General features: G+C 32.5%; 1 protein-coding gene across 1 annotated transcript in view; it reads left to right on the plus strand.

The window, feature by feature from the left end:
• The first annotated feature begins 2085 nt into the window (after nucleotides 1–2085).
• Nucleotides 2086–14915, plus strand: part of LOC140434443 (myrosinase 1-like) — a 41887-nt gene continuing 29057 nt past the window's right edge. Inside the window, exons 1-3 of the mRNA XM_072522706.1 lie at nucleotides 2086–2243; nucleotides 12003–12269; nucleotides 12806–13209. Coding sequence (XP_072378807.1) covers nucleotides 2200–2243; nucleotides 12003–12269; nucleotides 12806–13209 — 715 coding nt within the window. The 5' untranslated portion in view covers nucleotides 2086–2199. The remainder of the gene's footprint in view (nucleotides 2244–12002; nucleotides 12270–12805; nucleotides 13210–14915) is intronic.

Below are 14915 nucleotides of genomic sequence, written 5' to 3' on the forward strand. Positions count from 1 at the left end.
CACGTTTCTGAGGGTGGTTTACTCAAACCAAGACTGGAATTTGTAACTAAATGTAGTGAACTGGAACATATTTTTCGTAGTTATAATGGCGACACATTAAAAATAACAAAAAATTATTTAATAAACTTAATAAAAGCTGCAAAATATGTAAATGTTAGCGAAGATGTAAAATTAATTTTTTTAGATGTAAAATATATTTTAAAATACGAATTCTAAATAAAAATATTAAAGATAATTACAATATCCTCAAGAGAAAAATCACAAAGATTGTAAAATAAATGTCTAAATGATATTCATTACAGTCTCAAGTATGGCCCACTTTTTCTTTATGGTTCAAATTCTTTACATTTTACCGGCCTTTTATATTTAATTTATGTTTTGTAGAAATATTTATTTTGTTTGTAATACACACAATCAAATCGTAGATTCATATATTTCTTTAACTAATTTTACAAATTACTTATTAATTTTCAAACCACGGTTTCACAGAAAGTAACTAGTTATGACTACTTAGTGCAAGATATGGCATCGAGGTATACTTACCGTTAACAGTTTAAGTTTGGAACTTGTTCATTACAGTAATGGAACAACGTTGCCATATGATGCATCGTTAAAATAAGATACACACAAGTTCCCTGGCTTTGTCTCGCTATGACGTCATGCGCAAAGTCGATTAAAATTGGAACGGCACGTGAGCATATCTTGTTTGTTATAGTATCATGTACCAAGAGGTTCAAAATAAAATAGCAAATTATTAACCATATATTTTTTATCAATTCTGCAACTAGTTCCATTTTGTAAGTAAACGCCAAAAAAACAACAACAAAAAAAGAACAAAAAAGTAAATTAATACAAACTAGGAAATAAATGACAGACTTACAATCTATTTCTTTAGTAAGTGATGACAGGTTCCGACCAATACAGTTTTCTGGTCATCATCAGGTCACCCTTAAAGTACAATCTTTACAAAGCTAAAAAAATTCACACTGTAATACTACTAATTTAACCAAACCTTACATCAGGTATGGTACAAAAGGTGCCAATATTATGGCTTATGTTAGTTAAAAAATGGGGTAGGGGTTACTTTATTTAATGAAATTAGTATAAAATAATATAAGTAGTACTTACATTCCGGTACAAGGTCTATTGTTAAGATGGCGTGTTTTAAATGCTCTTTTATGCTAAAGTATTGTCTACTAGTATTCGATTTGGTCTTTCTGTACCTTTGCAAGTAGCTACAAAAGGTCCCGTATCCTGTGAGCGCTTGCGTTAGATAGTTGTCTATGCGCCTGTGCTCGCAGTCCAACCAGCTTCGCAGATTCGGTATAAATGACTTCGTGCACTTTTCCCCTTATATCTCCCTATTTCTTCGTTGAAATCTCCTTTCTCTCTCTCTCTCTCTCTCTCTCTCTCTCTCTCTCTCTCTCTCTCTCACCATGTGAAGGGGGCACAGCCGGTGATCAATCATACGGCAGCAGCATACACAGTCCTGTATAGACTTGTTACTTGCTGCAATTATTTATGTACCTATTATAATTTTGGAACTCGGAAACTAAAGAACTTTTTAGGATCCGCAACTTTTATTTGACTATTTTTCTCTAAAAAGTATAAAAAACGTTTTATATTTAAAAAATGAAAGTCAAAAAATAATTTTTTTTACTTTTTATGATTGTTTAAAGAAAAAAAAAACCAACAAAATCAGCTGTCCAGCTAACCTTCATAAACCACTTACAACCTTCAAAGATTTTTCAGCTTTTTTTCGTTTACTAGCCTATCTGTGGTATAATGCTAACAGTCGTAACTAAGAGGACGCCATGAAGATATTAAAAACCTTAAAATCCATGCTAGTCTTCCCCATTAACAACATTTTATTTAAACTTTATATAATGTATGTATGCTTATACATAACCATATACCTATAAATGTAACAATAAAACATTTTATCAAATAATAAAAAAAATGTAACTATATAATCCTTCATTAAACAGTCTTTCTGGTTATGATCTTGGCAGTAAAATTAAAAATCTCTTTAGATCAACCCTGTTTATTTATTTAATTATATATTTAACATTAAGCTAACCATTTTATCTATTAATAGCATATAATAGCATGTAGATATATGCGCAACCTATATATTAACTGCTTCAAACAATCCCCATTGGTTATGGCATACCAGCATTTGAAGTGAGAAGACATAAAATGTGTAAAGTAGTTTATTGGCTAGTTTTATTAATTTATTTAAGGTAAGTAGTAATTAGATAACTTTCTCACCTCTAAAAAAAAATCTAAAAATTTAAAATAAAATCAATGAAACAACGTCGAAGAAAGTCTGAAAACGATTTTTTGTCACACCAAAGAGCTAACTGCTGATTAAAACATGTTCTGGTTTATTATTAAACTATTAATCAACTTATTTTTGTTTAACTGTTGTTTAGTTTTGAAGGAACATTCTAAACTATCAAAGTTTTCTCTATGTTCTTTAAATGCCGTTGTAGAATTATCCGAGAATGGTTATCAATACAACAAAGACTTAATTGCAATATCCAGTATTTTCTTTAAGTACAATTACTAATCAAGAACTACCTAGCAAAGAATATCAATAGAAACAGACATACTATCATACATAGAACAAAAAAGACTAAAGTGGTATGGACATGTAAGAAGAACTAGCGACAGCAGATGGATAAAGAGAATAACCGAATGGAGCCCCATAGGAAGGAGGAAAAGAGGACGACCCCGAAAATCCTGGAGGAACGAAGTAGACGACGCCATGAGTAAGAGAGGTCTGAACGATGGAGAATGGGACAACAGAGAGAGATGGAAACGGTTGAGGGAGGGAAGGCAGTGAATACTGTAGAATCCCTGAATATATATATATACAATTACTAATTACTTAATTTTAGGTGATTATTTATGTTTTCAATACATGCTTTCAATCTTTCTTCTATTCTTCTTCTTCTTCGGCTTTTTCCCATTACGAGTTCGACTATTTCGTCCTCCACAGCACTCTATTCTGCCAGTCACCTTCTCTATACATTTCCTATGTACGTTTTTTTATCTTATAGCAGGCCTTCCTCTCCGCCTTGTTTCCAGTGGATCGCAGTCCAATATTTATTTCGGCCACATGTGTTCTGTTATTCTTTGTACATGACCGTACCACTGAAGGACGCTGTTTTCCAACTTTCTGTAATTGAGAATTCTATTTCTATCTGGCTTTTCGGAATCCAGCTTGTTCTTCCCATAATGGTCCATGTGTTGTTTTATTTTTTCTTTTATAATTGTGAAGAAGATTTTGGGTATTGAAGGCACTATACTGATTCCTCTATACATAGTTGTCTGTGGATCTTTTGTCACCTTTTTTGAAAATAAAATAATATATGTATGATATATTCCACTCATCTGGAACCTCCTTTCCTGCTTCGATTTTCCTGGGTAGAAGCCCTTCTACCAGTCACTCACTTAATATTGTTCTGAAGCTATATTAACATATTAAAATATTAACATATTAAATTTAAAATACATTTTACATGTAGTGACTTGGGTCTGTCCTATGCTTTTAATATTATTTTAATTGTGACGTTCATGTATATTTGTTAGCACCGAATTTTAACATGCTTGTTCATATTACTTCTTGAAAAAGGCATGGATTTCCTGCCGAAACGTAGAAAAAAATATAAAAATGTTTTAGTATTAAAACAATTTTTTTTATGAACCTACCTAAGGAAATCCACCAAAAAATATACATATATTAAGGTTCAAGAACTAAACTCAAACTATATATATATATATATATATATATATATATATATATATATATATATATATATATATATATATATATATATGTATATATATCTATATATATATATATGTATATATATATATATATATATATATATATATATATATATATATATATATATATATATATATCGAAAATGTTGGGAAATAATTTACTGCCCCTCTTTCTCATTTCATAATTGCTAAAGGTAGCCAATTTCAACATTTCTTATAATTTGATTGTATTTTACTATACATTTATTATAAGTTAATTGTATTAATATTTGCATATCCGTGATCTGCATTATGTCGACAATGAACATAGAGTACAATGGAAAGACGCAACAATAGTCATGAAAGAAACAGACATAAAAAAGCAAAGAAGCATCCCATTCAATAAAGAAAAATGAGTAGCAAACGTATCAGCAAAATGAAGCAGGATCTGCAAAAAGTCATCAGTAATAACATACCAAGATTAGAGGAATAAGTAACCCTATATACACATCAATCTTCATACGAAATACATATGTGACACAACACACGTTCACTAAGCAGGAACACTCTATACACATACAAAAAGTTTACAGCAGATATTAACAATACCGAACAGAATAATCAGAGTTTGAAATTTCCATATGGCAATAACATCCGCCCTCACATCTTTTCAGCCAAATATGGCCGTTGCCTGTAACACCGTGGCCAAAAGTAAGTCAACCTATAATTTTGTGACGTAAGATAACCTTGCCAACAATTCGTTTTTTTAACAACATGATTTAATAATCTTTTTTGAGAACGATTTTCGGAGTGGAAGTAGATAATATGTCAAATTTTTTAGGTAAAATCAAAATTGTGGCTTATTGTCATATAAACATAGTATTTAAGACATGCCACAGGAAAACAGTTTCAGAAGGTCATTTCGTTATTTTTTATAACACTTTTTTTTAACAATTATATTTTTTCCACTAATTAAGTAAATTTGGTAATTATTTTTAATAATAATTCATTTTCGGTACTGACACAAACACCGGTATATAATTAATGTGCATTGTGTATGTATAGCATTTTTCACATAAAAATGCTTGCACGTCATTCAAGATTTACGACGTCAGATCCCCACAGCGTTGCCAAAACATCAGAATAGTTAGTAAGTGAGGAATTTTTAAAATGTCAACTATTTGTCAAACTATTATATTAACAGTAAATACACTTAGTTTTAAGACTACTGCAACACACTAAAATACATAAGAAAACATTTTAATACAAAATTATATATTCTAAATTTTACACTTACCTCTTTTAGGGCTGTAATAGTAAAGACGTCCCGCCATTATTTCTTGTTCAAAATTATCTATCTTATATGAAACCTTATCAGCTTTCTACAGACTATTTAGTTGTTTTGGGAGAGCACAATCACAATACACAACAATAATTAGTTATTAGTCTAAATTTAATATGTATTTATAAATACAATTTATTAATATATATTATATTATGACCAAATTGTGTAAGAAATCAAAACATAAACAAAATTCTTACTCTAAAAAAGCGGAAACACTTTATACACTTTTGCCACACGCTTTTACGAAATTTATTGCTCAATGAACTTTGAAAATGAACGTAATAATCAGGTACATAAATAAACATGTAAAAACAATGTTATAAACTTATATAATTATTTTATAATTATTTACAGGATTTATTAAATTTTCTAATGTTATAAACAATCCAAGATTATATAAAATCGAGAAGATTACCAATGTAAATTGTACTAAAATTAACAAAATTTAAAATTACTTAAGACAAATCACATAATGGCAAAAATGACATATGGACAAAAATAAAAAAAAGCGATAAATAAATTTGTTTTGAGTATTTCCTAAAAAGATGGATATCTAAGTTTCTACTTCAACTTCTAATTTATTGTTGTGTTGCTTCTATCGGATATTGGAAAAAATCCAGACTACCTGGACCATAGTACTCTTAATATTGTTCTGAAACGATTTTCTCGTGGTATTTTAAAGCAATAACTATTTTAATGGGAATAAGCCACAACTAAAATTTAAAATTAAGTTTATTGACGTTTCAATTTTGAAAGGTGTTTTGAGAACCATTTCCGAAGTGGAAATTGAAGCTTAAACTTAATTTTAAACTGCAATTGTGGCTTCTAATTAGAATAGTAATACGCATTCGTATCTAAAAAGCTGATTTATGGTTCAACAAAATGATTCCCTTCAATTTTGCATCTATGACGTTTTTTTCCGGAAAACCACCATTTTTCCACGAATTGGCTTCGAATTAGTCTGTGGAGTAGTACATACACAGTTCTAGACCGTGCTAAAATTGCAAAAATGCCAAGGTCAGAAACACTTTTGGACCTTATAATCGAGGACGATGGTGACAACCAAAGTAGCACGTTTAAGAATTTTTGTTGTGATGGGGTAAACGGAGAGGACTTACCAGTCATCTCACAAAACCGAATAATACAATAAGACTTTAATAAGTCTTCTTTTGCTCTTAGTTCAGGCGAGACACTTTAAAATCTGGCACTTGGTCATAAGACCTTTGTACCATTACGAAGACTTAATTTGATATTAAGGAATGTAGTGCTACTTACTTTGTAACAATTTATAATTGCTTATGGGGGGTTAAAAGGGGGACTGAACAATTTCTGGACTTGCAGATAGGGTAAGCAAATGAATTTAAACGTTTGCGAACTGCTACTCCTGTTTTGGTTGAAAAGCTAGGTCGTGGATAAGGATTTCTTTTTTTAAGGAGAACTGAGAGAAATAATTACGAAAAAGAAATCATTAATACTTACATAGATATCCTGGGCAACACTACACAAGAAGATTCCTTAACTATTTAAAATTAGTCGAACTGAAACTACACAACTTCTCTGAATTATTAAATAATTATCAAAGGTTAATTATTTTTATAAGAAAAACTAAAATATGACAATTAGCTGATACATAAAACTTATATTTATTTATAAACCTATAAATCTTATTATATTAAACAATAAATATTTATTTAGAAAAATTTAACAACAATTAACCACTTCACTGGCTAATTATTTCTTTTCAAATTATGAAGTTTGTTACCCTACATTTGAATACAAAACATTGTCCCAAACAAACTTCAAAACAATCTGATTCGACCCATGGGCGGCACAAAATGGAGGCTGACAAATCCTGGGAGAAATTAAACACCAAAACTGGGCACCAGGTTATACCGATAATTATATATGATTTTTCAAACTCGGCTGCTTATTTTCCACTTAAAACCTTGTCGGCTTACTTAGCCCTACTGGACGCTCTTATCGAATCTCTTGACAAAGAAAACAGTTTTTAACAAAACGGTGATTAATTCACTTTACAAAGACTGCCATATAGCATTTTGCTCAAATCACCTACTTTTCACAAAAACTGATGGAATTAAGCAAAAATTTGTCGGTTTTTAAAAATTTTTACGAGAACGGTGTTTCTCCGTTCACATCCTGATTGTTCTCTTACGGCTGCGAATGTCAAAGCCGCGATGACTAAATTCGTACTTATACAATGAAAACGACTGCTCTTGCGGCTGGTCCATTGATAAGTGATATTCTCCTCAAAAATCATTTTCTTGTCCGCATCAGCGGAAAGACTATTGTTTATTTCCGGCGTAAATATCTAGGCGGAATCAAAATCAATCGAAAGAGCAATTATAATTATTATAAACAGACTCAAAAATGTTTACAATACCAATTTTAGAGCCGTAAAAAGATTAAGAATCTTTTTCGGTTATACGGAGTAAAACGAAAATGCTACAACTGAAGTGGCTAAGAGCTGAAACCTCATAGGCTTTTATACATTAAAACACATCTGCACCATTAAAAAATTCCGTCTTTATCTAGCATGAGCCACTATTATGAACACGAATAACTCATAAACATTGTCAGGAAATAATTCTAATAATGAAACTGACTTTTCTTTGAAACAGGGTTCAGCTCAGCACTTACGATAAAAAGTATGTTTAGACACAGCCCCTTAAAGTAACATAAATATTAGTAAATTAAACAAATTTTGTTTTTTATTACTTAGTGAAAAATTCTTCTAATAATTAATAATAAATAACATAAATATATATAAAAAAATACCAAAAATCGTTTAAGGTAATTTATTTATGAAAAGTAAAAAAGTACAATAGGCAACTGAACAACAAATCGCTTTAGTCATAAACTCACAAATAGTCATAATCTAATGTTATTGCATGTGGTATAATAAATGTGAATCATAGCTAGTCAGCAAAAATCTAATCTTGGGGCCCTTCATCGCTTTCGTCTTCCTCATCGGATTCTGCTAGCTTATCTGGCGTAGCTGACGTTTTCAAGAGCCTATATTCATTTTGAAACCTGAGAGGAATTATATTGTTGTCGCAGAGATCAATTAAGTCTTTTTTCTTTGCAACGGAAGTAGAAAATTTTTGAGAATAAAGCCGTTTTGGTTTTTTTCCTTTTAATTCCATCGTGAAATTGATGCAGTTCTGGCCATTATTTAAATAGTCAACCTCTATAATATATATCTGGGTTACCTTTCCCAAATTTTACATTTTTAATTTCACTGATTTTTATAGGTTTTCCGTTCTTACATTTGTATTTACTCGGTTTTAGTACATCATCAGATATTTTTTTCCATTCCAAGAAGTCGCTGAAATCCATTTTTATTGTTTCAAATGGTTTAGATTTGGTACGAGAGTTGGATATCGAAGTACACCATTCTGATGGAGCCCATACTACACGTTTTTTAATAAACAGCAATTGTTGCGTGAACTGAGTCGACAAGCATATAAGTATGGCCTGGTAGTAAGTATCGCACACTGATTGATGTTATATTAACAGAATCCTTAAGAAAAGTCGAGATCATTACAAACATTGCCTTGTTTTTGTTCTGTCCATAACTATCACAATTTAGTGATATATGTTTTACGCTTTGTCTTCTATCAACTTCTTGCAAATATTTGTAGATTATGGTAGATATTTCGTTACTGCCACGTCCTCCGTTCCATTCTCCCCACAAATAACAAAACCCATTTTCGTAAACCGTAAGATTGTAATAAGCATACTTTCTGGTATAGTACAAGAGCAAATTGTCTCCATGTAGAAATGAATCTTTGCATTTTTCTTTGTTTTCCAAATGTTTTTCATACAATTGCTTTGTTTCTTCTGTTTCCTCAAAATCTATGTCTTTTCTTACTTCACAGACTTTGCACTTATCTTTTTTTGGCAAGTGAAATCCGGTATTAAATTCTGACTTAAAAATCTTTCGGAACACTTTCAGGGAAACGATAGTGTTCTCAGTTATGCCATTTTCTAACTGTTTCTTCTTAAAAAAGTTCGTATAAGAATGATACATTACGAAATTCAGTGGGTAAGTACTTCTCGATGTTTTATTTCTGCAATAATGAGATGGGACAGTGGGTAGCAATGTGATAAAATATAAAACATTCTGCTTCTGCTCTTTCCCAGTCTTGCTATGGGGAACATGCTTAGCTCTCTGATCTATTTTGGAAAATGTGGCTGACGTAGAGTTTTCTTTCGTATATCTCAAAGTCACTTGTGAACTATCCAAGGTTTTCAATAAAAATTGTTGGCACACCTCGTGTTCCACATCATTCCACCTAATGGTATACTTGTACGAACATTGTCTTCTGCTTCTTTCAGCCTCTTGTTTTCGACGTTTTATTTCAACATCTTTTATGCATGAAAGCAGCCAGTCTCGTTGCCTTTGTAGGCTTCCCAAGCCCCAATAAAATTCGAAAACATGTTCTCTCACTATCTCTGGAAATTTTGAAATACACTGGTTTGGGCAATTAATACTGCAAGGATTCTCTCTAACAGACTTTTGGCACCGAACTTGTGATTACTTTTCCTTATTGTCTTTTTGCACGGTATTTTCTGTTTCCTAAAACAAGTTTTTCCCATTGTATCTTTTTTATTGTCAGGAGAGTTGCTGTCACCATTGCTAATATTTTCTTCAAAGAAATATTCTGAAGAGTGGCGACGAAAACGTTTAGCTGTATTACAGGTACGACTATTTTGATCATTTTCGCTACTGGAAGAGTCATAGTCAACGAGTTTCACAGGGGGTTGTGTTGAAACTACTGGCTGGTTCTGGTGAAGGTCATCATCAACTAAAGAACTTGGCACATTACGTTTGAATTTTATTTCTGTTACGTCGGCAGTGATATGGTAAATTATAGGTTCATCTAAACTAATTACGACCGCGTCTGAAGATTGTAAATCTTTCAAGTTCGAGATTTGACCAACTTGTGAAGGAACACTGGTGCTAGAGCATTTGGTTGAGTCTATAATGGCGTCTAAGGACTTCTGTAATACCAGTGGAATCTCTTCGAATTCGCTTGATACATAAAAAGATGCTGAGTCTTTTACATCATACGAAACTGAAGATATTTCAAATAATTTGCTGTCAAAGTTAGAGTCACCCACATATAGTGAGAGTGACTCCAACTCATGTGAAGACTCAGACCGAGTGGTTACCAAAGACGGTATGGCATTTGGTTCTTCTGTTCCTTGAGAACTAAGAGCTAATCTTACTAGATGTCTTGATCTACTACTCATGGCGATAATCTGAAATAAAGAATATTTTATCTTGTTTGTCGACTTTAAAATATTACTTATAAAAGTTATATTATTTTGAATTATAAGTGCGCCAAATGTGGCCTCCATTCTTCTTGTCTTTTATTTTATTTTCGCCAGGTGTGATTACGGTGTGGCCGTCCGATAGCTCGATCGGTACGGGATTTATCTTGTATTATTCCATCTTACTCAATGTTGCGTAATGTTACGCAGCATTGCATCATGTACGATCAGTACGGAGTAAATCTTGTATTATTCAACCTTACGCAATATTACACGTAAAGGCGCGTACAGACCTACAAACGCATGCGGTGAGCAGCCACGAATACACATACGTATGCAAATGTGGACGGCGCTTTCGTAACCTCTCGCCGCATGCGTTGCTTCTCGCAAATGACTTGAGCACACATGCTGCAAGCCAGAGTGGTGTCGGTTTTTTCGCACACATCAAAGAAACATACGTGTGCGTTTGCGCTCAGTTTAGACGGATAGCGTGGGGATTTGTTGCATTTGCAAGACAAGTTCGGGTTTATTGAGTTTTATTCATTTTATTGATTTATGTGTAAAATTGAGTGGCCAAACGAACAATGTTTGCAATTAATAGATTTGTATAAAGAAAACCCTATATTATGGGATCCAAAAAATAAGTTTTATTATTCAAAAACAAAAAAAGAAGATGCATAGGAGTCGATTTCAAGAAATCTTGATATAGATTCAGCAGTGATGAAGAAGAAAATGAGCAGAAATTGTCCAGTATTAGATTCTAACGCCAAATCTACTAGTAAATTGGACTTCATTTGTAGGGTTCTTCTTTTAAATAGATGCATCGTCCACCATCGCCTATTTTTCCTTTGTTTTTTTTTTTCTATTTTAATGAAGTAATAACCACAAATGCGGCACTAACCATAAGCAGACATTTTTTCACGAATGGATGGAGCGCCTTGAGCACGCATACATATGCGGTAATTTCTAATTTCAACGAATGCTCTGAGCGCAAAATAATACAAAAAGATAGGATTATGATTCACTTGAAACGAAATAAATCTAGAAAAACCATTACCTATCACACCAATACAATTACTAAGAAACCTCTATAATTTGAAAAAAACTACGTTATGTTGAGGAAATTTTGATTTCGAACTACATTTTTTACAGTGTTTCCTACAAATCTTAACAAAAGCAAAAGTAAAAACCATAAATAATTACCGAAAAAATTATTCTGTGGTACTTACGTTCTGACCCTGCGGCTATACACAGTGCACTAATAGATCGTAACGCACTTCGCTGCATTGTAGGTAGCAATTTTTGTACCACGTGACTTGCACCTTACGATGTTTTGGTGACCATGCGATGTTTTCACAACTATTTCACATGACTTACGTGACAGCAAATTCGGTTTTTTCTCCAAGATTATGCTATTATACCTTACGATAATTTTGCTGGGAGGTGCCTGGCGGCTTGATAGATACGATGCTTCAATAAAACTGTTTTCCCTAAATTTGTCACTTACGATGTTATAATATTTTAATATATATTGGAAATTTGGATCGTAAACGCAATAATAATAAGGAATTATATTATTTTACAGACTTTCTGATGCCAAAAATAATGGGACCTTTCCTTCTAACTTTTTATTTGGAGTAGCTACCTCTTCTTTTCAAATCGATGGTGCATGGAACGAAGATGGTAAAGGGGAAAGTATGTGGGATGAATATAGCCATCGAGTGCCTTCCCCGATAAAGAATAATGATACAGCGGATATAGCTTGTGATTCCTACCATAGATATAAAGAAGACGTTAAACTCGTAGCGGATCTTGGCGCCGACTTTTATAGATTCTCAATATCTTGGCCAAGGTAGTATTATATTGGAAATTGTTTTATCTTTTCACTTTTAAAACAATAAAAGCATATAAATGTGAGTATAAAATCTTTAATTATGTTTGTACTCCCAATTTTCAGCTTTTAGTCCAAATACATACACTCAAACAAATCTCCAATTATATTATATTTGCTTATAAACACGAAATTGCTATACAGTAGTATGTACTGAATATAAGGTTATTTTTCTAAGCAATTTGATTGCAATCGATATAGCGATAACTATACTATGAATACCAAACATTATTACGATATTATTACGATTTTAATGGGAATGGATTACAATTTCAGTTAAAAATACATTTATTTTAACGTTTCGATTTTTACTTCGGGAATTATTCTTTCTCGAATTAAAAAAATTGAAAAATTGAAATAAAGCGTGGACATTGAAACCTCCAAATAACTGAATTATAATAAACTGAAATAAACCGAACTGGATTTTTAACATTTAATATTTTTAAACCGAAGATTATCATCGTTCTTACAAGTCTCTAAACCAAATTTATTTACAGAATTCTTCCTACTGGCTACACCGACAATATCAATCAGAAGGGTATCCAGTATTACCAGAATTTAGTTAGGGAGATTTTGAAATACAATATGATACCAATAGCCACTTTATATCACTGGGAACTTCCACAAACGCTTATTGCTGCTAAATTGGACTGGACCAATCCCGACCTTATCGACATTTTTGTGAATTATACCAGAATTGTTATTCAGAATCTTCCTGATGTAGGCCTCTGGATAACAGTAAATGAACCCAAAGAGATCTGTCATCAAGGCTATGGTGAAGGTACGTTAGCTCCAGGAGGACTTAATAGTGGTGTGGATGACTATCAATGTGATTATATTGTACTTAAAGCTCACGCGAAGACTTATCATATGTATAAGGAGGAGTTTCCGCACTATGAAGGTAAATTTCTAGTTACATAATAGTAGTAATTAGTATGAAACTATTATTTTTATTTATACATTTTATAAGATTTTGCTTGCTTTTTATTCTTATTGCGCCGTAGCATTGCAAAGGTTGGCCATCCAAAAGGCACTTGTAGATTTTACCAACAATATCTGCCGATGAGCGGTTAATCCATCTCTTCAGTTTCTTCAGCTATGAGTTCTGATGTTTTCCTACTTATCTTGTGCCCGGTACTGTCTAATATGATTCTGAGCATTTAATATCTTTCACTTCTTAGCACATGGCCCAAGTATTTTATTTTCCTCTTTTTGATCGAGCATCGTGATCGTGATCAAATAGAGCTTCGCTGGTCACACTGCTTGACAAAAAGACCAACATTGGAACGCCGCAATTCAAAATTGGAGACCTTACAAAGGTAGACGACTAAGAGGAAGACCACAGATAAGATGGGTAGACATAAAAAGAATAGCTGAAACAAACTGGAAGCTAAGTTAGTTAAGTAGACGCAACTAACAATGCAAAACGTAAGCTTATGCGTCACAATTGAAGGAGAAAACTGTACATTCTTTAACATTAATAATGGTCTAAGACAGGGGGACACGCTGGTGTGTCTCCTCTTTAATATTGCCTTGAAAAAGGCAATCAAACAATTAAATATTAGAATGAATGGAACTATTTTTAATAGATCGACGCAAATTCTCGCATTCGCTGACGATATAGTTATAGTGGGCAGAAGTATGAGAGACATGGTGCAGTATTTTACAAGGCTTGCGGACGCGGCAAGTGAATTAGGACTTGTGGTAAACACGAAAAAAACCAAATATATGTTGGTTTCTAAAAATCCCCGAAATATCCAACAGAGAATTCAACAACCATACCTTTGAGCAAGTCAAATAATTTACATATCTTGGATCGCTAGTGAATGCGACAAATATGATAAACGGCGAAATAAAAAGACGCATAGCAATAGCAAACAGAACTGTTAGCGGTCTCCAGAAAAATTTAAAAAATAAAAATATAAAACGTGCAGTAAAGCTTAATATATACAGGACTTTAATAAGACCGGTTTTGATATATGAGACTGAAACGTTGACTTTATTTCAAAATGGTGTGAAAGACTTCTTGGTATTTTTGACAGAAAATTCTTAGAAAGATTTTTGGGGCCGTAAATGAAAATGGACTAAGGCGTCGAAGATACAACTTTGGACTATATCAGTTATACACCGATCCAGATATTGTGAAATTCGTTAAAGTGCAGAAACTTAGATAGGCTGAACACATTGCTAGTATGTCAGATCACGAATACACGAAGATATTTACATTTTCAAAACCAGAGGGCACAAGAAGCAGAAGACGACCACGAAGGAGATGGATTGATTATGTGGAAGAAGACCTACAGATTCTAAGGGTCAGAAGATGGGGGGAAGTTGCCAGGAATCGACAGGAGTGACGACTTCTTTGTGAGGAGGCCAAGATCCACAACGGATTGTCTAGCCACTTGTGATGATAAAACTTTTATACATTTTAATTTCATCAAATTTTAACAAAAAGAATTTATTGAAATAATAAATTAATATTTTCATATAAACTATTTATATTTTTTTCGAGTAATACCATTGGGAAACACATAACCAATTTAAAGAAAATTGTGAGTTACTACAGCAAAACGGAGTTCATTTTTGGATTCAGCGCATCATAAATCA

The sequence above is a fragment of the Diabrotica undecimpunctata genome, chromosome 2 (assembly GCF_040954645.1).
Source record: "Diabrotica undecimpunctata isolate CICGRU chromosome 2, icDiaUnde3, whole genome shotgun sequence".
Classification (NCBI taxonomy): Eukaryota; Metazoa; Arthropoda; class Insecta; order Coleoptera; family Chrysomelidae; genus Diabrotica; species Diabrotica undecimpunctata.